The sequence below is a fragment of the Salmo salar genome, chromosome ssa17 (genome assembly GCF_905237065.1).
Source record: "Salmo salar chromosome ssa17, Ssal_v3.1, whole genome shotgun sequence".
Lineage (NCBI taxonomy): Eukaryota > Metazoa > Chordata > Actinopteri > Salmoniformes > Salmonidae > Salmo > Salmo salar.
The window spans coordinates 44268040-44294566 of record NC_059458.1 but is presented as its reverse complement, the minus strand read 5'-3'; the positions used below and the strand labels follow the sequence as shown (position 1 = coordinate 44294566).

The following is a 26527-nucleotide window of genomic DNA, read 5'->3' as shown; positions in this document are numbered from 1 at the left end:
AGCCGTAATCATGATGAGAAATTACCTGTTGCCAGGCATTTCAACAGCCATAATCATGATGAAAAACCACCTGTTGCCAGGCATTTCAACAGCCGTAATCATGATGAGAAACCACCTGTTGCCAGGCATTTCAACAGCCGTAATCATGAACTAAGTACCTTTCGTTATATGGGTGTTGAATTGGTGAAGGCGCCACCTAGTGGAGGAGATGGGGATAAATTACTTCACCAAAGAGAGACACATTGGATAGATCGCTTTATCACTCCAGCAGTTCTCAATGAGGAATGGTCTTTTTCTAGTACGTTCTAAACAGACCAAACATTTAGGTAATGACATCATAATGACCAGTAATGACATCATAATGACCGGTAATGACAGGTAATGACATCATAATGACCGCTAATGACATCATAATGACCGGTAATGACATCATAATGACCGGTAACGACATCATAATGACCGGTAATGACATCATAATGACCGGTAATGACAGGTAATGACATCATAATGACAGGTAATGACATCATAATGACAGGTAATGACATCATAATGACCAGGTAACGACATCATAATGACCGGTAAATGACATCATAATGACCGCTAATGACATCATAATGACCAGGTAATGACATCATAATGACCGGTAAATGACATCATAATGTAATTGTAATTGTGCGTCTACGTGTCTTTACTTGATTGTCATGTTTCCCCACACAGCTTCCTCTGCTGGGATGTCTTGATTGGGCCGATACTGACTTGGAATTTAGAAGGATGCTCTCACCTGTGAGGTTTTGTTGTTGTGACATTGGTTGCCATTGCCTTGCACGCCGAAGAAGGGCTCATACCCCAAACGGTTGTTCGGCAATAAAAATACGTCAATGTATGGTTATTTACCGGAGAGCTGTCCAATTTCTGTTCTTTGAACGCCACACCTTGTAGAATCCACGCCCCGAAGAATTCAGACTGTTCTGGTGGCAAAGGGGGGGGGTCTGACCTGGTGCTACATAGGTGTACCTAATAAACTGGCCGACTGAGTGTCTGTTTCCCTAAGAGTTGTGTAAAGTCGGTAGGATCTTATTCACAATGATCCACAGCTGTAATGGCTGCCAAAGGTTCTTCCACCAAGTATTAACTCTGGGGAGGTGAAGACAATTTTTTATTTAATTTGGAACATTTTCTATAATTTCTATTTTACTTTTGAAGATGTGGAGTTGGTTGTGCAGATTGGTAGGAAAGAAATTCAATGTAATACATGTTTTGATAAGTTTAGGGCGGCAAAAGGTTGAATGTGCAAAGAGTGTGTCGACTTTTACCAGAGACTTTATATCCATAACAAATTATATTTTAATACAAAATGGAACAAGACAGCAAAGTAAATACATTAATAATATTATCAATACAAACTACATGTAACAACTAAGTAAACAATAAAGTACTACATATAGCAGGTAAGTAGTAAGTAGAACATCAAACATCAACAACTGACATCATCAGTAGTCCATCAACGTCCATTATCATCAGCCAAGATGGCCGTCTTCTTTCTTCAAGCATTTCTCAGAGGAAGAAGGGACAGGAAGTCTTGGTTACATTTGGCATAGTCTGCAGGATGTCCCCTATTCCTTTGTCTTCCCTAATCCCTACCTTTTTACACATGGGCATAAACCTCTCCCATCTCAGCCAGCAGGGTGGTGTTGAAGGTGTTCCTCTGTCTCTCTGTACGTGGCCTTGAAGATCTTAACCTCTCCCATCTCAGCCAGCAGGGTGGTGTTGAAGGTGTTCTTGAAGTCCTCAGTGAATACCAGGTCTGAGGGGAAACGGACCTTGTTGGCCCAGATCAGAGTGGTTCCTAAAGGAAATGATATGAGTTGTTTAAGGCTTTCATTCCGGTACATTCTGGGATTTGTTGTACTTTTAAACTGCTCAATGAATCTATCAATGAATCAACAATTCATCCAATCAATCAAGCAACCAACCAATCAATCAATCAGTACATATATCAACCAATAAACCAACCAATCAATCAATCAACCAACCAATCAATAATTTAACAAATCGATCAACCAATCAATCAGTACATTAATCAACCAATCAACCAACCAATCAACCAACCAACCAATCAATCAATCAACCAACCAATCAATCAATCAGTACATCAACCAATCAACCAATCAACCAATCAATCAATCAGTACATATATCAACCAACCAATCAATCAATCAATCAACCAACCAATCAATAATTTAACAAATCAATCAACCAATCAATCAGTACATTAATCAACCAATCAACCAACCAATCAATCAGTCAATCAATCAAACCAATCAATCAATCAGTACAGCAATCAACCAATCAATCAACCAATCAACCAATCAATCAACCAATCAATCAACCAATTAATCAACCAATCAACCAATCAATCAATCAGTCAATCAATCAATCAATCAATCAATCAATCAATACATCAATACATCAATCAATCAATCAATACATCAATACATCAATCAATCAATCAATCAACCTGGCCGGCAGAAGTATCTCATGGTGAACAGCAGCTCTTCCAGGTAGTCATGGTGATACACCACATCAGCCGCCAGCACGTAGTCATAGCGATAGACGGATCTGGGGTAGGTGCGTTCCACCTCAGGACCCCAGGACAGAGCTGCAGCTTGGGGAGTGTACCTACAGCGCCCTCTGGTGTTACGGAGTAGGTTGGCTCTCAGGTTACCTATGATCTCTGGTAGGTCTGTAGCTGTGACCCAGGCACCTGGGGACAGGAAGCACTCTGTTAATCAACTAACAGACACACAGGTGGCCAGTACCCAATCAACCCCTAGCCTCTAGTCGTCTAGTGCCGAGGACACCATGCAGATCTGAAAAGATTGGATAGGTGTAAGTGGTATAGAATGCTAGGACCTCCTCCACCTTGATAGGATCTCCTCCACCTTGATAGGACCTCCTCCACCTTGATAGGACCTCCTCCACCTTGATAGGACCTCCTCCACCTTGCTATCCACATTGATAGGACCTCCTCTACCTTGGTAGGACCTCCTCAACCTTGTTAGGACCTCCTCCACCTTGGTAGGACCTCCTCCAACATGATAAGACCTCCTCCACCTTGCTAGCCACCTTGATAGGACCTCCTCCACCTTGGTAGGACCTCCTCCACCTTGATAGGACCTCCTCCACCTAGCTAGCCACCTTGATTGGACCTCCTCCACCTTGATAGGACCTCCTCCACCTCGATAGGACCTCCTCCACCTCGATAGGACCTCCTCCACATTGCTAGGACCTCCTCAACCTTGGTAGGACCTCCTCCACCTTTGTAGGACCTCCTCCAACTTCATAGGACCTCCTCCACCTTGCTAGCCACCTTGATTGGACCTCCTCCACCTTGATAGGACCTCCTCCACCTTGATAGGACCTCCTCCACCTTGCTATCCTCCTTGATTGGACCTCCTCCACCTTGTTAGGACCTCCTCCACCTTGATAGAACCTCCTCCACCTTGATTGGTAGGATCTATTCCACCTTGATAGGACCTCCTCCACCTTGATAGGACCTCCTCCACCTTGATAGGACCTCCTCCACCTAGCTAGCCACCTTGATAGGACCTCCTCAACCTTGATAGGACCTCCTCCACCTTGCTAGCCACCTTGATTGGACCTCCTCCACCTTGATAGGACCTACTCCACCTTGGTAGGACCTCCTCCACCTTGATAGGACCTCTTCCACCTTGTTAGGACCTCCTCCACCTTGATAGGACCTCCTCCACCTTGCTATCCACCTTGGTAGGACCTCCTCCACCTTGCTATCCACCTTGGTAGGACCTCCTCCACCTTGCTATCCACCTTGGTAGGACCTCCTCCACCTTGCTATCCACCTTGGTAGGACCTCCTCCACCTTGCTAGCCGCCTTGATAGGCTAGGTAGAAATGTTGCCATATTTCTTACACCTCTCCGATCTTCTCAGATGTTCAATATGAGTAAATTTAATGCTCAGACTCACCTAGGAGTGTGGCTACAATAGACACTAGGCCAGGGCCTGCTCCTAGCTCCAGCACGGCCTTGTCCACCAGGTTCACCTGCTCAACGTTGATCTCTAGGTAGTGACACAGAGCCAACGCCTGCAGGCAACCACAGTTACTATAGAAACCATCATTATAGTTGTTAGAACTTCAACCATAGTTACTATAGAAACCCTCATTATAGTTGTTAGAACTTCAACCATAGTTACTATAGAAACCATCATTGTAGTTGTTAGAACTTCAACCATAGTTACTATAGAAACCATCATTATAGTTGTTAGAACTTCAACCATAGTTACTATAGAAACCATCATTATAGTTGTTAGAACTTCAACCATAGTTACTATAGAAACCCTCATTGTAGTTGTTAGAACTTCAACCATAGTTACTATAGAAACCATCATTAGTTGTTAGAACTTCAACCATAGTTACTATAGAAACCATCATTATAGTTGTTAGAATTTCTAGTTACTATAGAAACCATCATTATAGTTGTTAGAACTTCTAGTTACTATAGAAACCATCATTATAGTTGTTAGAACTTCAACCATAGTTACTATAGAAACCATCATTATAGTTGTTAGAACTTCAACCATAGTTACTATAGAAACCATCATTATAGTTGTTAGAATTTCTAGTTACTATAGAAACCATCATTATAGTTGTTAGAACTTCTAGTTACTATAGAAACCATCATTATAGTTGTTAGAACTTCAACCATAGTTACTATAGAAACCATCATTATAGTTGTTAGAACTTCAACCATAGTTACTATAGAAACCATCATTATAGTTGTTAGAACTTCAACCATAGTTACTATAGAAACCATCATTAGTTGTTAGAACTTCAACCATAGTTACTATAGAAACCATCATTATAGTTGTTAGAATTTCTAGTTACTATAGAAACCATCATTATAGTTGTTAGAACTTCTAGTTACTATAGAAACCATCATTATAGTTGTTAGAACTTCAACATCAGTTACTATAGAAACCATCATTATAGTTGTTAGAACTTCAACCATAGTTACTATAGAAACCATCATTATAGTTGTTAGAACTTCAACCATAGTTACTATAGAAACCATCATTGTAGTTGTTAGAACTTCAACCATAGTTACTATAGAAACCATCATTATAGTTGTTAGAACTTCAACATCAGTTACTATAGAAACCATCATTATAGTTGTTAGAACTTCAACCATAGTTACTATAGAAACCATCATTATAGTTGTTAGAACTTCATCCATAGTTACTATAGAAACCATCATTATAGTTGTTAGAACTTCATCCATAGTTACTATAGAAACCATCATTGTAGTTGTTAGAACTTCATCCATAGTTACTATAGAAACCATCATTATAGTTGTTAGAACTTCAACCATAGTTACTATAGAAACCATCATTATAGTTGTTAGAACTTCAACCATAGTTACTATAGAAACCATCATTATAGTTGTTAGAACTTCAACCATAGTTACTATAGAAACCATCATTAGTTGTTAGAACTTCATCCATAGTTACTATAGAAACCATCATTATAGTTGTTAGAACTTCAACCATAGTTACTATAGAAACCATTATTGTAGTTGTTAGAACTTCAACCATAGTTACTATAGAAACCATCATTATAGTTGTTAGAACTTCAACCATAGTTACTATAGAAACCATCATTATAGTTGTTAGAACTTCAACCATAGTTACTATAGAAACCATCATTATAGTTGTTTGAACTTCAACCATAGTTACTATAGATACCATCATTATAGTTGTTAGAACTTCATCCATAGTTACTATAGAAACCATCATTGTAGTTGTTAGAACTTCAACCATAGTTACTATAGAAACCATCATTATAGTTGTTAGAACTTCAACCATAGTTACTATAGAAACCATCATTGTAGTTGGTAGAACTTCAACCAGTTACTATAGAAACCATCATTATAGATGTTAGAACTTCATCCATAGTTACTATAGAAACCATCATTATAGTTGTTAGAACTTCAACATCAGTTACTATAGAAACCATCATTATAGTTGTTAGAACTTCAACCATAGTTACTATAGAAACCATCATTATAGTTGTTAGAACTTCATCCATAGTTACTATAGAAACCATCATTATAGTTGTTAGAACTTCATCCATAGTTACTATAGAAACCATCATTATAGTTGTTAGAACGTCAACATCAGTTACTATAGAAACCATCATTATAGTTGTTAGAACTTCAACCATAGTTACTATAGAAACCATCATTATAGTTGTTTGAACTTCAACCATAGTTACTATAGATACCATCATTATAGTTGTTAGAACTTCATCCATAGTTACTATAGAAACCATCATTGTAGTTGTTAGAACTTCAACCATAGTTACTATAGAAACCATCATTATAATTGTTAGAACTTCAACCATAGTTACTATAGAAACCATCATTATTGTTGTTAGAACTTCATTAATCATCATTATTCTGTGAGTTCATTGGACTTCAAAAGGAAAAGAATTTGAGCTACTTTGTTAAGTCCTCGAAGTGAGCTGAATTTGAACAAGCTTGTTGAGTAAAATTACAAATTCATGTTTAATAAAAAACACTTTAATACCGCATCCATCCTCATCATATTTCCCAGCATGCTCTATTGTAGGTTGAATTTCAGAATTGTTGGTTTCAATACCTGTGTTTCTGCATATACATTGAGTGATTAATCTTATGCTACACAAAATTAAATAACATTCATTTTTCTAAACTAATTACAAGTTTGACTTATTGCCACTGTTACTGAGATGGCTGTTTCAGTTCATATGATTTAGGAAGTCTGATTAGTGAATTTTCCTTCCCTGGCAGTCATTCTTATACAGGTTGAGTGAGATTAAAGATTCCAACTGTTGGATCTTCTCAATCTGGCTGGATTACAATAATAATTACAGCACATTTGCAAGCCAGAATAATGTGATTTGCAGCCCTGATGTGGTTTGTAAACCAGGAGTTTCAGACCACTGTGGTATCTCCCTCCTTCCTTCCATCCTAATCGTCATCAATGCTATCATCGTTATCTATGAATGTCATGTTCAATAGTAGACTGACTCACCGCTGGCCAGATGACAGATGACAGCACCGTAAGAGTCCAAGGCCTCAAAGATGCTGATCTCCTGTCCTACGTAGCAGAACACCTCTTTACCTCTTTACCAAACTTGGAGTAGGTAGTGGGGGCCCAGGCCTGCTTCTCCTGCTGCTGGGGTTCAGTCTCCTTGGCTTTGTCATCTGATTCCTCTTCACCGTCTATCACTGTTGTCTCGCTATCGTCTTTCTCCTCCTCCTCATCTTCATCTTCCTCCTCTTCGTCTTCCTCATCTTTCTCCTTCTCCTCCTCCTCTACTTTCATGAAAGCAGTGTCCTTCTCATCTTTGTGATTTGTGCCTGAAGGTTCCATAAAAATCTGAGATACGATTATTTTACTTCAACTGCTCTGATATACAGTAGCACTGATTTTGAAATGACAAGTTAGCTACTAATTGTACAGTCAGCACTCTCTTCAGTCTCTCCCACACTTTGTAAACACAGCGTCCAACACTTGAGTTTTTATCTCTCTCCCCCTCTCTCCCTAACTTCGCCCCTCCCCGAACCATGTTTGGAAAACAACATATTTTTCCCCGCTTACAGCCTGTCAAAGCTAAGTACTGTAATGAAATCCTTACCCTCTTAGACACCCTTCCACAGCCCTCTTTCATTCCCCATATGGACTGCCTCACAGCGGAGTTGACGAGAGAGCAGAAACGGGCCACTTTTAAATCCTTTATCAAACCAATCCATCACCTACCTACTGCAGTCCTTGGATTTATTTGGGTCGGTGGGTTTTGGGGTCAACCCTCCGCTCTTCTGTCTTGGTTTTTCCATCTCGTATGGATTAATTAAAGTATTTTTCTCTTCTTCTTGTTGAAGATCGTTGTAACTGCGTCTTAGGAAGTCTCAGAGTCGAGGTTTTAAGACTTTATCAGAATCCTGCAGGGTCGTCTCAGAGTCGAGGTTTTAAGACTTTATCGGAATCAGAATCCTTCATCACACCAACCCAACACATTTTAGATTTAAACAAACAATATTGAAGTCACCGTAAACTGTCAACTCCATCTCCCTGATATACTAAGATAGGATATGAATTTTGGTTCAAATATGTTTATTTTAATTAGGTTTTAGAGTCATGAAGCAACTGAGGACAGGGCCTGAAATTAACACCAGCCACCCGCCAAATGTGGGTGGATTTTTGGCAATGGCGGGTAAAGATGTTTATTTCATCAGTCACGTTGGCGGGTGGTGAGGGGTCAGGGGTCAGGGCTACACAGTGCCAGCATTCCGCTGGCATTTGCAAATTAAAATAAAGTTCAAAAGTCAAGTATGAGCACATTTATGGCAAAATAAACTGTGCAGTAGCCGTTTTTTCAAATGATTTCTGCCATTTTGTTTCATAGCTGGTAATCACACAAAGAATTAGGAATCCTAAAACCCTCGTCGTGCAGCAACACTGCCTGGCTTTTGGGCTTGTGGGCTGTGAGCAGCTGTGAGCACTGTGAGCGAAGTGCTGAAAGACTGATTGTTTTAGAAGCGCTGCCACAGGCATAATAAACGTTGCTCTAATTTACTTGAAAGTGTTTCTTGTCTTGTTCAGCAGCCAGGTTGTTTTTCAGTGTTTCAGTTTGTTTCGACTGCTAGCAAAGAGACGTCAGCTACTAGTCAGAATCTCACAGGCACATTACCACGGTAACCTCCCGTCCTTAAAGGGGCAGCTGAACATTTTTGTTTGTCTGATCTGTGTGATATTTTGGTTAAAAGACTCAAATCACAAAAAAATTGGCAATATACCACATTACTTCTTACTAGTAATACATTTATTGTTTTAGAAACATTACAAAGCATGCTCATCAGTTTTTTGGGTGTAATTATGGCAGAAAAATATTTAGGCTGGTAAAAAATCTGAGTGGCTGGTCCATTTTTTTAAATCGACCTGGCACATTGGCTGCTGGACACAAAAAGTTAGTTTCAGGCCCTGCGATCAGCTCCTTCTCACGCACCTAGAACCTAACGCTTCAATATAGCCTAAACATTTGTCATTTAACTTTTAAAATGTATTACCTTTTATGTGTGGCACAAAAACAAACAGTCACAATGTTTTAATCTGATCAGGCTACATCAAAAGTCTCCTGTAGGCAACCTGCGTACGTTCATCCAGATGGTGGTGTCGAAAAACATAAACCATGATGTTGAAGCGCCCAATGTCGCTATGCTTTGCTTTCGGTTGTGGTGCATTAAAACGGTTGACAGTCAGATTTCCACCTTGCTGATCATTGTCCTCAGCCAGCTCTGATCGTGGTGTAGGTCCAATGAAAACAGGCAGGGAAAGTTAGCTTGTCCGTCCGTGGTGGTCGGCGAACTCTCAATCTTCTGGCCCCTGCTGTCACGCCCTGACCATTGAGAGACGTTTTACTTCCTCTATTTTGGTTAGGTCAGGGTGTGATGTGGGGTGGGCAATCTAGTTTGTGTATTTCTTTGTGTTTTGGCTGAGTATGGTTCCTAATCGGAGGCAGCTGTCTTTCGTTGTCTCTGATTGGGAACCATACTTAGGCAGCCCTTTCTCCCCACTCCTTCAGTTGTGGGATCTTGTTTTCGTACAGCTCAGTAAGAAAAGAAAAGAACGTGACGTTCGTTTGCCTTTGTTGTTTTGTTTAGTGTTCTGAGTTATAATAAAAATTATGATGAGCACTTACCACGCTGCACCTTGGTCTCCTCCTTACGACGATCGTAGCACCTGCGTGGTATTGAACGTGGCAAAAGTCGATATCCACGTTTATAAACACAGGGTTGCTACAGTTATTGTTATTTGTGGTCGAGAAGGTAATATTTGTTTCTATGAGAGGGGTGTGTGAAGATATCTTTTACGTTGGGGGGGGGTAAAAATAATGTATGACATCGCCTCTGCCCCAATAAATTAGGAGACGGTTCCTTTACATGTGTGATAGTGATAGCTGATACTTTGGTTTATCAAAATATAGAATTTATCAAATGTTGTTAATATTAAGAACAATTTTTTGGTGATTTTTGTTTTGTTCTGATTGTCCCGTATTTCAAGAATCCCTGAAGTAATTCAAATTATTCTCAAAAAGCTTGGTGTCAAAATCATGGGGTTGGAACCGGTTCCGGGAACAGAACCAAAAACCCCGGAAAATAATGAACATTGTTAAGGAACAGAAACAGAACCTGGAACGAAAGTTATCCATACTGTCTGAATACTACTTTCATGAAGATTACAGTCTGAATACTCCCAACATTTCATGAAGTCTACAGTCTGAATACTCACAACATTTCATGAAGGCTACAGTCTGAATACTCCAACATTTCATGAAGGCTACAGTCTGAATACTCCAACATTTCATGAAGGCTACAGTCTGAATACTCCAACATTTCATGAAGGCTACAGTCTGAATACTCCAACATTTCATGAAGGCTACAGTCTGAATACTCCAACATTTCATGAAGGCTACAGTCTGAATAATCCCAACATTTCATGAAGGCTACAGTCTGAATACTCCAACATTTCATGAAGGCTACAGTCTGAATACTCCAACATTTCATGAAGGCTACAGTCACAACAACACATACACAACAACACAAATACAATCCATGTAATATCTGTCCTGAGTCGTGACCTGTGTTGGCTTGACTCTGGTATATCTGGAGTAGGTGTTCTTAATGTTTTGTCCACTCAGTGTATGTGGCTTGTAATATCTGTCCTGAGTCGTGACCTGTGTTGCCTTGACTCTGCTATATCTGGACCAGGTTTAGTAACAGTCTTATCCTCTGGGTCTGATTTAGCCTCCTTGTAGGGGACACTTCGAAATGAGGCTAATTAAAACCAGGAGTTCTCTGGTTCCCGGGTTCGTTTGGATCACTAAAATACCACTGTCTACATTACGGTGAGGTCAATGACTAATGTAGCTGTGTTGGAAGCATAGCTTTATGGAATGGGAGATTGAGGGGTATCCCCAGCCAAGAGGAAATCTATGGGAAACCCATATCACCACTTAGTGAGACTGAAATAGGATGAAGGATGACAGAGAGGATGAGGTATGTCTTAAGATGTCTCAGGATGATTGATGGATGAGTTATGTCTTCATGGATCTTTCTCGGGGGGGGGGGGAGGGGGGGGGCGTCGAAAGGGCAGACGAGGGCGGGGCCAAATCCCTGACGGACACCTTCAGGAAGCTGCAGAAGTGAGTGGAGGTGGGCTGAGCCTCCCTTGACCTTAAAGGGATAGTCCACTCCAGAATGAAACTCCTATCAATTTTGGTGAGTCTATGTTCTATGAGTGGGTCAAAATAACAATCGTCACCGTGATTTATTAACTTCGAAGTGGGTCCGTCTGTGAAATCAGGAAAATCGTTTTGTTGCCCGAAATCTTTCACGATAAGGTTCTCGTCACTGGAGAAAAACGAACTGTTAAAACAACGACGGTCCAGATCACCAAATCAGCCGATAGATAGTATGGACAGACTGGTTTAGGACACGTCCATCTGTCTATATCGATAGATAGTATGGACAGACTGGTTTAGGACACGTCCATCTGTCTATATCGATAGATAGTATGGACAGACTGGTTTAGGACACGTCCATCTGTCTATATCGATAGATAGTATGGACAGACTGGTTTAGGACACGTCCATCTGTCTATATCGATAGATAGTATGGACAGACTGGTTTAGGACACGTCCATCTGTCTATATCGATAGATAGTATGGACAGACTGGTTTAGGACACGTCCATCTGTCTATATCAATATAATATATAATAATAATATAATATAATAATATATATATATATATATAATATATAATAATAATATATACAACTTAGTTTTTCGCTCCAACTATCATCGTTGCAATGTCACTTTCTTTTCTCTTCCCACTTGCCCTCAGAGCCGTTCACGTCAGCCTTTATTGTCCAACTTCCTGTGTCGTGACATCACGTCCTGTATTGTTTGTGGCCCTAAAAGGGCTTTTGCCGGAGCAATGTCAGAGCCTATCCACTGCATACAATCTGCATCTTGAACGTGTAGAGATTGTAGACTCCTAAAATGTATCGTTCCGTTTGTTAAAGGCGATGATTTTTACAGCTAGCTAGCTACTTCACATGCTGACATCGACCGCGGTATTATCGTGTTCAGGTACGTTTGCTGGCCCCAGAGAGATGGTACACCATTGTGGGTTTTGTAGTTGACTGGAGCCGCAACAGATTTCTGCAACGATTTTCACACATTGCTACCAACCTAATTATAGTGACAAAATGAAACGAATTAAATTAGTGTTTAACGCTGTAAATCATCGGAATGAGTGTTATTTAACACTGTAAATCATAGGAATGAGTGTTACTTGTGTGGATTATTCCTTTAATAACAAAGAGCATCAAAGTAAGCTCAGAGCTTTTATTGTCCAACTTCCTGTGTTGTGACATCACGTCCTGTATTGTGACCTCACGTCCTGTGTTTTGACCTCACTTCCGGGTATGGTGACATCACGTCCTGTGTGTTTCAGCTGGATGCGCTGTGCCACCTTCCCAGAGAACTGACTTCCCATAATGCATCAGGAGAACTACACACTCTTCTACATCTGAACTGGACAGAGGAAACCCTGTCTCAGTCGTCTGAAAACTTAACTCTGGGGGACAGACTTTGATTTTTCACTGGGACATTACAGACATTTTAATACCAAAGTTACACACAAGAATGACTTTCTAAAGAGGTGTTGAGTGTTTCTGAGTGGTCCAGTCTCAGGACTGACTTAAATTTGCTGGAAAATCAGAGACAAGGTTTGAATATTACTGTCCATCAATGATTCCCGACCTAATTTTACTGAGCTTGAGCAATTTTGACAAAAAACAATGGATATACATCTACAATGGTCAGTTAACAAAAACTGGTTCGCTCATACAGACATTGAGTCATGTGGCCGTGGCTCGCTATATAAAGCAGGCAAACAGGCATCGAGACATTCAGTTACTGATTGATTCAACGTTAGAATGCACAACTCGTCGGTCCTTGTCACGGATTGGCTATTGCAGCAGACGACCGGGTTCCATTCCCATCAGCTAAAAACAGCTACAAGCTTGAGTCCATGTCCCCGTCCTGCCTGCTGTCAACGGTACAGGCTGGTGGCGGTGGTGTAATGGTCTGGGGAATGTTTTCCTACCACACGTTAGGTCCATTGATACCAATTGAACTACAGGCCAACCAATTGTTTCGGGTAATAAATCCCTAACTGAGCCACTTTCTCAATATGTGGACTGTCACATTAGGGATTTGGTGCATATGTTGCCCTCTTACCTCAAGCACACAACATACTTTTTTGAAGAAGTTAGAGACTTGTTCAGTGGACTCGAATGACTTGTTGTGTATTATGGACGTCTCTAGCCTTGTCATGAAACAATATTTGAATCAAATAACAAAACTGGATCACCCCCACTGACTTCCTGTTGAGCTTGACTAATTAAATATTGGCGAATAATTATTTTAAGTCAGAAGACTGTTATTATCAGTTCAAGGAATTGCTATGGGTGTCAGGCTGTTCAAAGGATCGGACCAAAATGCAGCGTGTTCGTAGTTCCACATATTTTATTTACCGTGAAACTAAATGCAATACACTAAATACTCGAATACACAAAAAACAACAAACCGTGACGCAGAGAGGAAAAACACACTATTCAAAAATTAATCACCCACAAAAACAGGTGGTGCAAACATCACCTTAAATATGACCTCCAATTAGAGACAACGTCAACCAGCTGCCTCTAATTGGAGATCATTACCAAACAAAACCAACATAGAAATACAAAACTAGAAACTGAACATAGAAATACAAAACATAGACAAACACCCCCATTGTCACGCCCTGACCTACTCTACCATAGAAAATAACCACTTACTATGGTCAGGACGTGACAATGGGGTCGCCAGTTCCGCTTAATTATGCTAATTTATTTATGGGGAAAGTTCAGTTGGACTTTGAATCCGATAATAATCCCTATTCTAAGTTTCTGAAAATGTTTGAGATATATCGATGATATTTTGTTGATTTGGTCAGGTGATATGATCTTGAATTGCAGGATTCCGTCCATTAAATTTACGTTAGTATCCGATAAAGAACATGTTTCCTTTTTTGGATGTTTCGGTTAAGAAAGATAACAATGGCTTACACACTGAGATGTATAGAAAAGACATGGATAGAAATCCCTTTCTTCATATCAGCAGTTATCAAACACCCTCATTAATAAATAGTTAACCCTATATAAAAAAAAACTCTTCCGCATTAGGCATATTTTGTAACTCTGATTTATCATTTGATGTACATACCAAAGATTTACGTGAACGATTCAAAGCAAGACGGTATAAAGAAGACTTATTGGACAAATTTCCTTAAAAAGAGAGGAAGACAAACGGAGCTGAATGCATGATGTCATCCATGTCAACAGAATTCCTCTCTTCCCTCTCTGCAACTTTGGTTCCCACCTACAGTCCCGTCTCAAGGTTGATCAAGGAAGGGGTTAATAGACACTGGTACATATTACTCAGCGTCCCCCCCCCCCCAAAAAAAAACAACAACGGGGGATTGTTTAGTAAGGTAAGATTTGCCTAAGAAAAAAAGGCATTGCATTTCACGTCTATCATACCAGATGGCAAATTTCCCTTTGTCACAACTGCATTTCCTGTTATGCCATGAGGAGGACACGCTCTACTCCATCCTCATTACGGTCAGAGGATAAAGGTTTGAGGTAGAATAACATGTAACGTGTTGGATATCTCCTGTATAGTCTTCCTGTAACCTTTTGTTATGTGGGTACCGTGAGACCAAACGTCAACACCAGACAAAGATATGTGAGCGTAGGAGCTCCAGTCACAACAGTGATAAAAAACCACCTGTTGCCAGGCATTTCAACAGCCGTAATCATGATAAAAAACCACCTGTTGCCAGGCATTTCAACAGCCGTAATCATGATGAGAAATCACCTGATGCCAGGCATTTCAACAGCCGTAATCATGATGAGAAATCACCTGTTGCTAGGCATTTTATATTTGTGTTGAATTGGTGAAGGCGCCACCTAGTGGAGGAGATGGGCATAAATTACTTCACCAAAGAGAGACACATTGGATAGATCGCTTGATCACTCCAGCAGTTCTCAATGAGGAATGGTCTTTTTCTAGTACGTTCTAAACAGACCAAACATTTAGGTAATGACATCATAATGACCGGTAACGACATCATAATGACCGCTAATGACATCATAATGACCAGGTAACGACATCATAATGACCGCTAATGACATCATAATGACCAGGTAATGACATCATAATGACCGGTAAATTACATCATAATGACCGGTAAATGACATCATAATGTAATTGTAATTGTGCGTCTACGTGTCTTTACTTGATTGTCATGTTTCCCCACACAGCTTCCTCTGCTGGGATGTCTTGATTGGGCCGATACTGACTTGGAATTTAGAAGGATGCTCTCACCTGTGAGGTTTTGTTGTTGTGACATTGGTTGCCATTGCCTTGCACGCCGAAGAAGGGCTCATACCCCAAACGGTTGTTCGGCAATAAAAATACGTCAATGTATGGTTATTTACCGGAGAGCTGTCCAATTTCTGTTCTTTGAACGCCACACCTTGTAGAATCCACGCCCCGAAGAATTCAGACTCTTCTGGTGGCAAAGGGGGGGGGGGGTCTGACCTGGTGCTACATAGGTGTACCTAATAAACTGGCCGACTGAGTGTCTGTTTCCCTAAGAGTTGTGTAAAGTCGGTAGGATCTTATTCACAATGATCCACAGCTGTAATGGCTGCCAAAGGTTCTTCCACCAAGTATTAACTCTGGGGAGGTGAAGACAATTTTTGATTTAATTTGGAACATTTTCTATAATTTCTATTTTACTTTTGAAGATGTGGAGTTGGTTGTGCAGATTGGTAGGAAAGAAATTCAATGTAATACATGTTTTGATAAGTTTAGGGCGGCAAAAGGTTGAATGTGCAAAGAGTGTGTCGACTTTTACTAGAGACTTTATATCCATAACAAATTATATTTTAATACAAAATGGAACAAGACAGCAAAGTAAATACATTAATAATATTATCAATACAAACTACATGTAACAACTAAGTAAACAATAAAGTACTACATATAGCAGGTAAGTAGTAAGTAGAACATCAAACATCAACAACTGACATCATCAGTAGTCCATCAACGTCCATTATCATCAGCCAAGATGGCCGTCTTCTGTCTTCAAGCATTTCTCAGAGGAAGAAGGGACAGGAAGTCTTGGTTACATTTGGCATAGTCTGCAGGATGTCCCCTATTCCTTTGTCTTCCCTAATCCCTACCTTTTTACACATGGGCATAAACCTCTCCCATCTCAGCCAGCAGGGTGGTGTTGAAGGTGTTCCTCTGTCTCTCTACACGTGGCCTTGAAGATCTTAACCTCTCCCATCTCAGCCAGCAGGGTGGTGTTGAAGGTGTTCTTGAAGTCCTCAGTGAATACCAGGTCTGAGGGGAAACGGACCTTGTTGGCCCAGATCAGAGTGGTTCCTAAAGGAAATGATATGAGTTGTTTAAGGCTTTCATTCCGGTACATTCTGGGATTTGTTGTACTTTTAAACTGTTCAATAAATCTATCAATGAATCAACAATTCATCCAATCAATCAAGCAACCAACCAATCAATCAATCAGTACATATATCAACCAATAAACCAACCAATCAATCAATCAATCAACCAATCAATAATTTAACAAATCGATCAACCAATCAATCAGTACATTAATCAACCAATCAACCAACCAATCAACCAACCAACCAATCAATCAATCAACCAACCAATCAATCAATCAGTACATCAACCAATCAACCAATCAACCAATCAATCAATCAGTACATATATCAACCAACCAATCAATCAATCAATCAACCAATCAAGAATTTAACAAATCAATCAACCAATCAATCAGTACATTAATCAACCAATCAACCAACCAATCAATCAGTCAATCAATCAAACCAATCAATCAATCAGTACAGCAATCAACCAATCAATCAACCAATCAACCAATCAATCAACCAATCAATCAACCAATAAACCAATCAATCAATCAGTCAATCAATCAAGCAATCAATCAATCAATCAATACATCAATACATCAATCAATCAATCAATACATCAATACATCAATCAATCAATCAATCAACCTGGCCGGCAGAAGTATCTCATGGTGAACAGCAGCTCTTCCAGGTAGTCATGGTGATACACCAGGTCAGCCGCCAGCACGTAGTCATAGCGATAGACGGATCTGGGGTAGGTGCGTTCCACCTCAGGACCCCAGGACAGAGCTGCAGCTTGGGGAGTGTACCTACAGCGCCCTCTGGTGTTACGGAGTAGGTTGGCTCTCAGGTTACCTATGATCTCTGGTAGGTCTGTAGCTGTGACCCAGGCACCTGGGGACAGGAAGCACTCTGTTAATCAACTAACAGACACACAGGTGGCCAGTACCCAATCAACCCCTAGCCTCTAGTCGTCTAGTGCCGAGGACACCATGCAGATCTGAAAAGATTGGATAGGTGTAAGTGGTATAGAATGCTAGGATCTCCTCCACCTTGATAGGATCTCCTCCACCTTGATAGGACCTCCTCCACCTTGCTAGCCACCTTGGTAGGACCTCCTCAACCTTGATAGGACCTCCTCCACCTTGATAGGACCTCCTCCACCTTGATAGGACCTCCTCCACCTAGCTAGCCACCTTGATAGGACCTCCTCCACCTTGATAGGACCTCCTCCACCTAGCTAGCCACCTTGATTGGACCTCCTCCACCTTGATAGGACCTCCTCCACCTTGATAGGACCTCCTCCACCTTGATAGGACCTCCTCAACCTTGGTAGGACCTCCTCCACCTTTGTAGGACCTCCTCCAACTTGATAGGACCTCCTCCACCTTGCTAGCCACCTTGATATGACCTCCTCCACCTTCGTAGGACCTCCTCCACCTTGATAGGACCTCCTCCACCTTGCTAGCCACCTTGATTGGACCTCCTCCACCTTGATTGGACCTCCTCCACCTCGATAGGACCTCCTCCACCTTGATAGGACCTCCACCACCTTGCTATCCACCTTGATAGGACATCCTCCACCTTGATAGGACCTCCTCCACCTTGCTAGAACCTCCTCCACCTTGATTGGTAGGATCTATTCCACCTTGATAGGACCTCCTCCACCTTGATAGGACCTCCTCCACCTTGATAGGACCTCCTCCACCTTGATAGGACCTCCTCCACCTAGCTAGCCACCTTGATAGGACCTCCTCAACCTTGATAGGACCTCCTCCACCTTACTAGCCACCTTGATTGGACCTCCTCCACCTTGATAGGACCTACTCCACCTTGGTAGGACCTCCTCCACCTTGCTAGCCACCTTGATTGGACCTCCTCCACCTTGATAGGACCTACTCCACCTTGGTAGGACCTCCTCCACCTTGATAGGACCTACTCCACCTTGATAGGACCTCATCCACCTTGCTAGCCACCTTGATAGGACCTACTCCACCTTGGTAGGACCTCCTCCACCTTGCTAGCCACCTTGATTGGACCTCCTCCACCTTGATAGGACCTACTCCACCTTGGTAGGACCTACTCCACCTTGGTAGGACCTCCTCCACCTTGATAGGACCTCCTCCACCTTGTTAGGACCTCCTCCACCTTGTTAGGACCTCCTCCACCTTGATAGGACCACCTCCACCTTGCTAGGACCTCCTCCACCTTGCTAGGACCTCCTCCACCTTGCTAGGACCTCCTCCACCTTGATAGGACCTCCTCCACCTTGATAGGACCTCCTCCACCTTGCTATCCACCTTGGTAGGACCTCCTCCACCTTGCTATCCACCTTGGTAGGACCTCCTCCACCTTGCTATCCACCTTGGTAGGACCTCCTCCACCTTGCTAGCCGCCTTGATAGGCTAGGTAGAAATGTTGCCATATTTCTTACACCTCTCCGATCTTCTCAGATGTTCAATATGAGTGAATTTAATGCTCAGACTCACCTAGGAGTGTGGCTACAATAGACACTAGGCCAGGGCCTGCTCCTAGCTCCAGCACGGCCTTTTCCACCAGGTTCACCTGCTCAACGTTGATCTCTAGGTAGTGACACAGAGCCAACGCCTGCAGGCAACCACAGTTACTATAGAAACCATCATTATAGTTGTTAGAACTTCAACCATAGTTACTATAGAAACCCTCATTATAGTTGTTAGAACTTCAACCATAGTTACTATAGAAACCATCATTGTAGTTGTTAGAACTTCAACCATAGTTACTATAGAAACCATCATTATAGTTGTTAGAACTTCAACCATAGTTACTATAGAAACGATCATTATAGTTGTTAGAACTTCAACCATAGTTACTATAGAAACCCTCATTGTAGTTGTTAGAACTTCAACCATAGTTACTATAGAAACCATCATTAGTTGTTAGAACTTCAACCATAGTTACTATAGAAACCATCATTATAGTTGTTAGAATTTCTAGTTACTATAGAAACCATCATTATAGTTGTTAGAACTTCTAGTTACTATAGAAACCATCATTATAGTTGTTAGAACTTCAACCATAGTTACTATAGAAACCATCATTATAGTTGTTAGAACTTCAACCATAGTTACTATAGAAACCATCATTATAGTTGTTAGAATTTCTAGTTACTATAGAAACCATCATTATAGTTGTTAGAACTTCTAGTTACTATAGAAACCATCATTATAGTTGTTAGAACTTCAACCATAGTTACTATAGAAACCATCATTATAGTTGTTAGAACTTCAACCATAGTTACTATAGAAACCATCATTATAGTTGTTAGAACTTCAACATCAGTTACTATAGAAACCATCATTATAGTTGTTAGAACTTCAACCATAGTTACTATAGAAACCATTATTATAGTTGTTAGAACTTCATCCATAGTTACTATAGAAACCATCATTATAGTTGTTAGAACTTCATCCATAGTTACTATAGAAACCATCATTATAGATGTTAGAACTTCAACCATAGTTACTATAGAAACCATCATTATAGTTGTTAGAACTTCAACCATAGTTACTATAGAAACCATCATTAGTTGTTAGAACTTCATCCATAATTACTATAGAAACCATCATTATAGTTGTTAGAACTTCAACCATAGTTACTATAGAAACCATCATTGTAGTTGTTAGAACTTCAACCATAGTTACTATAGAAACCATCATTGTAGTTGTTTGAACTTCAACCATAGTTACTATAGAAACCATCATTGTAGTTGTTAGAAATACAGCCATAGTTACTATAGAAACCATCATTATAGTTGTTAGAACTTCATCCATAGTTACTATAGAAACCATCATTATAGTTGTTAGAACTTCATCCACAGTTACTATAGAAACCATCATTGTAGTTGTTAGAACTTCAACCATAGTTACTATAGAAACCATCATTATAGATGTTAGAACTTCAACCATAGTTACTATAGAAACCATCATTATAGTTGTTAGAACTTCATCCATAGTTACTATAGAAACCATCATTGTAGTTGTTAGAACTTCAACCATAGTTACTATAGAAACCATCATTATAGTTGTTAGAACTTCAACCATAGTTACTATAGAAACCATCATTGTAGTTGGTAGAACTTCAACCAGTTACTATAGAAACCATCATTATAGATGTTAGAACTTCATCCATAGTTACTATAGAAACCATCATTATAGTTGTTAGAACGTCAACATCAGTTACTATAGAAACCATCATTATAGTTGTTAGAACTTCAACCATAGTTACTATAGAAACCATCATTACAGTTGTTAGAACTTCAACCATAGTTACTATAGAAACCATCATTATAGTTGTTAGAACTTCAACATCAGTTACTATAGAAACCATCATTATAGTTGTTAGAACTTCATCCATAGTTACTATAGAAACCATCATTATAGTTGTTAGAACTTCAACCATAGTTACTATAGAAACCATCATTATAGTTGTTAGAACGTCAACATCAGTTACTATAGAAACCATCATTATAGTTGTTAGAACTTCAACCATAGTTACTATAGAAACCATCATTATAGTTGTTTGAACTTCAACCATAGTTACTATAGATACCATCATTATAGTTGTTAGAACTTCATCCATAGTTACTATAGAAACCATCATTGTAGTTGTTAGAACTTCAACCATAGTTACTATAGAAACCATCATTATAATTGTTAGAACTTCAACCATAGTTACTATAGAAACCATCATTATAGTTGTTAGAACGTCAACATCAGTTACTATAGAAACCATCATTATAGTTGTTAGAACTTCAACCATAGTTACTATAGAAACCATCATTATAGTTGTTTGAACTTCATCCATAGTTACTATAGAAACCATCATTATAGATGTTAGAACTTCATCCATAGTTACTATAGAAACCATCATTATAGTTGTTAGAACTTCAACATCAGTTACTATAGAAACCATCATTATAGTTGTTAGAACTTCAACCATAGTTACTATAGAAACCATCATTGTAGTTGTTAGAACTTCAACCATAGTTACTATAGAAACCATCATTATAGTTGTTAGAACTTCAACATCAGTTACTATAGAAACCATCATTATAGTTGTTAGAACTTCAACCATAGTTACTATAGAAACCATCATTATAGTTGTTTGAACTTCAACCATAGTTACTATAGATACCATCATTATAGTTGTTAGAACTTCATCCATAGTTACTATAGAAACCATCATTGTAGTTGTTAGAACTTCAACCATAGTTACTATAGAAACCATCATTATAATTGTTAGAACTTCAACCATAGTTACTATAGAAACCATCATTATTGTTGTTAGAACTTCATTAATCATCATTATTCTGTGAGTTCATTGGACTTCAAAAGGAAAAGAATTTGAGCTACTTTGTTAAGTCCTCGAAGTGAGCTGAATTTGAACAAGCTTGTTGAGTAAAATTACAAATTCATGTTTAATAAAAAACACTTTAATACCGCATCCATCCTCATCATATTTCCCAGCATGCTCTATTGTAGGTTGAATTTCAGAATTGTTGGTTTCAATACCTGTGTTTCTGCATATACATTGAGTGATTAATCTTATGCTACACAAAATTAAATAACATTCATTTTTCTAAACTAATTACAAGTTTGACTTATTGCCACTGTTACTGAGATGGCTGTTTCAGTTCATATGATTTAGGAAGTCTGATTAGTGAATTTTCCTTCCCTGGCAGTCATTCTTATACAGGTTGAGTGAGATTAAAGATTCCAACTGTTGGATCTTCTCAATCTGGCTGGATTACAATAATAATTAGAGCACATTTGCAAGCCAGAATAATGTGATTTGCAGCCCTGATGTGGTTTGTAAACCAGGAGTTTCAGACCACTGTGGTATCTCCCTCCTTCCTTCCATCCTAATCGTCATCAATGCTATCATCGTTATCTATGAATGTCATGTTCAATAGTAGACTGACTCACCGCTGGCCAGATGACAGCACCGTAAGAGTCCAAGGCCTCAAAGATGCTGATCTCCTGTCCTACGTAGCAGAACACCTCTTTACCAAACTTGGAGTAGGTAGTGGGGGCCCAGGCCTGCTTCTCCTGCTGCTGGGGTTCAGTCTCCTTGGCTTTGTCATCTGATTCCTCTTCACCGTCTATCACTGTTGTCTCGCTATCGTCTTCCTCCTCCTCCTCATCTTCATCTTCCTCCTCTTCGTCTTCCTCATCTTTCTCCTTCTCCTCCTCCTCTACTTTCATGAAAGCAGTGTCCTTCTCATCTTTGTGATTTGTGCCTGAAGGTTCCATAAAAATCTGAGATACGATTATTTTACTTCAACTGCTCTGATATACAGTAGCACTGATGTTGAAATGACAAGTTAGCTACTAATTGTACAGTCAGCACTCTCTTCAGTCTCTCCCACACTTTGTAAACACAGCGTCCAACACTTGAGTTTTTATCTCTCTCCCCCTCTCTCCCTAACTTCACCCCTCCCCGAACCATGTTTGGAAAACAACATATTTTTCCCCGCTTACAGCCTGTCAAAGCTAAGTACTGTAATGAAATCCTTACCCTCTTAGACACCCTTCCACAGCCCTCTTTCATTCCCCATATGGACTGCCTCACAGCGGAGTTGACGAGAGAGCAGAAACGGGCCACTTTTAAATCCTTTATCAAACCAATCCATCACCTACCTACTGCAGTCCTTGGATTTATTTGGGTCGGTGGGTTTTGGGGTCAACCCTCCGCTCTTCTGTCTTGGTTTTTCCATCTCGTATGGATTAATTAAAGTATTTTTCTCTTCTTCTTGTTGAAGATCGTTGTAACTGCGTCTTAGGAAGTCTCAGAGTCGAGGTTTTAAGACTTTATCAGAATCAGAATCCTTCATCACACCAACCCAACTCTATATTTAGAGACGGAACCATCTGAAACACACACACAAACACATTTTAGATTTAAACAAACAATATTGAAGTCACCGTAAACTGTCAACTCCATCTCCCTGATATACTAAGATAGGATATGAATTTTGGTTCAAATATGTTTATTTTAATTAGGTTTTAGAGTCATGAAGCAACTGAGGACAGGGCCTGAAATTAACACCAGCCACCCGCCAAATGTGGGTAGATTTTTGGCAATGGCGGGTAAAGATGTTTATTTCATCAGTCACGTTGGCGGGTGGTGAGGGGTCAGGGGTCAGGGCTACACAGTGCCAGCATTCCGCTGGCATTTGCAAATTAAAATAAAGTTCAAAAGTCAAGTATGAGCACATTTATGGCAAAATAAACTGTGCAGTAGCCGTTTTTTCAAATGATTTCTGCCATTTTGTTTCATAGCTGGTAATCACACAAAGAATTAGGAATCCTAAAACCCTCGTCGTGCAGCAACACTGCCTGGCTTTTGGGCTTGTGGGCTGTGAGCAGCTGTGAGCACTGTGAGCGAAGTGCTGAAAGACTGATTGTTTTAGAAGCGCTGCCACAGGCATAATAAACGTTGCTCTAATTTACTTGAAAGTGTTTCTTGTCTTGTTCAGCAGCCAGGTTGTTTTTCAGTGTTTCAGTTTGTTTCGACTGCTAGCAAAGAGACGTCAGCTACTAGTCAGAATCTCACAGGCACATTACCACGGTAACCTCCCGTCCTTAAAGGGGCAGCTGAACATTTTTGTTTGTCTGATCTGTGTGATATTTTGGTTAAAAGACTCAAATCACCAAAAAATTGGCAATATACCACATTACTTCTTACGTAATACATTTATTGTTTTAGAAACATTACAAAGCATGCTCATCAGTTTTTTGGGTGTAATTATGGCAGAAAAATATTTAGGCTGGTTAAAAAATCTGAGTGGCTGGTCCATTTTTTTAAATCGACCTGCCACATTGGCTGTTGGACACAAAAAGTTAGTTTCAGGCCCTGCGATCAGCTCCTTCTCACGCACCTATAACCTAACGCTTCAATATAGCCTAAACATTTGTCATTTAACTTTTAAAATGTATTACCTTTTATGTGTGGCACAAACACAACCAGTCACAATGTTTTAATCTGATCAGGCTACATCAAAAGTCTCCTGTAGGCAACCTGCGTACGTTCATCCAGATGGTGGTGTCGAAAAACATAAACCATGATGTTGAAGCGCCCAATGTCGCTATGCTTTGCTTTCGGTTGTGGTGCATTAAAACGGTTGACAGTCAGATTTCCACCTTGCTGATCATTGTCCTCAGCCAGCTCTGATCGTTGTGTAGGTCCAATGAAAACAGGCAGGGAAAGTTAGCTTGTCCGTCCGTGGTGGTCGGCGAACTCTCAATCTTCTGGCCCCTGCTGTCACGCCCTGACCTTTGAGAGACGTTTTACTTCCTCTATTTTGGTTAGGTCAGGGTGTGATGTGGGGTGGGCAATCTAGTTTGTGTATTTCTTTGTGTTTTGGCTGAGTATGGTTCCTAATCGGAGGCAGCTGTCTATCGTTGTCTCTGATTGGGAACCATACTTAGGCAGCCCTTTCTCCCCACTCCTTCAGTTGTGGGATCTTGTTTTCGTACAGCTCAGTAAGAAAAGAAAAGAAAAGAACGTGACGTTCGTTTGCCTTTGTTTGTTGTTTTGTTTAGTGTTCTGAGTTATAATAAAATTTATGATGAGCACTTACCACGCTGCACCTTGGTCTCCTCCTTACGACGATCGTAGCACCTGCGTGGTATTGAACGTGGCAAAAGTCGATATCCACGTTTATAAACACAGGGTTGCTACAGTTATTGTTATTTCTGGTCGAGAACGTAATATTTGTTTCTATGAGAGGGGTGTGTGAAGATATCTTTTACGTTGGGGGGGGGGTAAAAATAATGTATGACATCGCCTCTGCCCCAATAAATTAGGAGACGGTTCCTTTACATGTGTGATAGTGATAGCTGATACTTTGGTTTATCAAAATATAGAATTTATCAAATGTTGTTAATATTAAGAACAATTTTTTTGGTGATTTTTGTTTTGTTCTGATTGTCCCGTATTTCAAGAATCCCTGAAGTAATTCAAATTATTCTCAAAAAGCTTGGTGTCAAAATCATGGGGTTGGAACCGGTTCCGGGAACAGAACCAAAAACCCCGGAAAATAATGAACATTGTTAAGGAACAGAAACAGAACCTGGAACGAAAGTTATCCATACTGTCTGAATACTACTTTCATGAAGATTACAGTCTGAATACTCCCAACATTTCATGAAGTCTACAGTCTGAATACTCACAACATTTCATGAAGGCTACAGTCTGAATACTCCAACATTTCATGAAGGCTACAGTCTGAATACTCCAACATTTCATGAAGGCTACAGTCTGAATACTCCAACATTTCATGAAGGCTACAGTCTGAATACTCCAACATTTCATGAAGGCTACAGTCTGAATACTCCAACATTTCATGAAGGCTACAGTCTGAATAATCCCAACATTTCATGAAGGCTACAGTCTGAATACTCCAACATTTCATGAAGGCTACAGTCTGAATACTCCAACATTTCATGAAGGCTACAGTCACAACAACACATACACAACAACACAAATACAATCCATGTAATATCTGTCCTGAGTCGTGACCTGTGTTGGCTTGACTCTGGTATATCTGGAGTAGGTGTTCTTAATGTTTTGTCCACTCAGTGTATGTGGCTTGTAATATCTGTCCTGAGTCGTGACCTGTGTTGCCTTGACTCTGCTATATCTGGACCAGGTTTAGTAACAGTCTTATCCTCTGGGTCTGATTTAGCCTCCTTGTAGGGGACACTTCGAAATGAGGCTAATTAAAACCAGGAGTTCTCTGGTTCCCGGGTTCGTTTGGATCACTAAAATACCACTGTCTACATTACGGTGAGGTCAATGACTAATGTAGCTGTGTTGGAAGCATAGCTTTATG

The 26527-nt window shown here is 40.1% G+C and overlaps 1 protein-coding gene across 3 annotated transcripts; it reads right to left on the bottom strand.

Annotated features, from left to right (window-relative positions):
- Window positions 1-1326: 1326 nt before the first annotated feature.
- LOC106598821 (protein-lysine methyltransferase METTL21C) lies at window positions 1327-23519 on the bottom strand. Of its 3 annotated transcripts, XM_045699635.1 has the most exons (5): window positions 22617-23517; window positions 19140-19257; window positions 17299-17544; window positions 16536-16642; window positions 16123-16459 (listed from the first exon to the last, which is right to left on the bottom strand). In XM_045699635.1, the coding sequence occupies exons 1-5, from the start codon at window positions 22941-22943 to the stop codon at window positions 16442-16444; spliced, it is 816 nt and encodes a 271-aa protein (XP_045555591.1). In that variant the 5' UTR covers window positions 22944-23517; the 3' UTR covers window positions 16123-16441. The 3 variants fall into 3 exon arrangements, with proteins under 3 accessions (XP_045555590.1, XP_045555591.1, XP_045555589.1); XM_045699634.1 differs by lacking the exons at window positions 16123-16459; window positions 16536-16642; window positions 17299-17544; window positions 19140-19257 and adding exons at window positions 1327-1846; window positions 2519-2764; window positions 4004-4121 and having other exon boundaries at window positions 22617-23510; XM_045699633.1 differs by having other exon boundaries at window positions 16123-16642; window positions 22617-23519.
- Between the last annotated feature and the right edge of the window lie 3008 nt (window positions 23520-26527).

Coding starts and splice junctions, on each gene's coding strand:
- LOC106598821 (XM_045699633.1), bottom strand. CDS start 22,943: ATGGAACCTTCAGGCACAAATCACAAAGATGAGAAGGACACTGCTTTC. Junction 17,545..19,139: donor TATTGTAGCCACACTCCTAG/GTGAGTCTGAGC, acceptor TCCTGTCCCCAG/GTGCCTGGGTCACAGCTACA. Junction 16,643..17,298: donor GAGATACTTCTGCCGGCCAG/GTTGATTGATTG, acceptor CATTTCCTTTAG/GAACCACTCTGATCTGGGCC.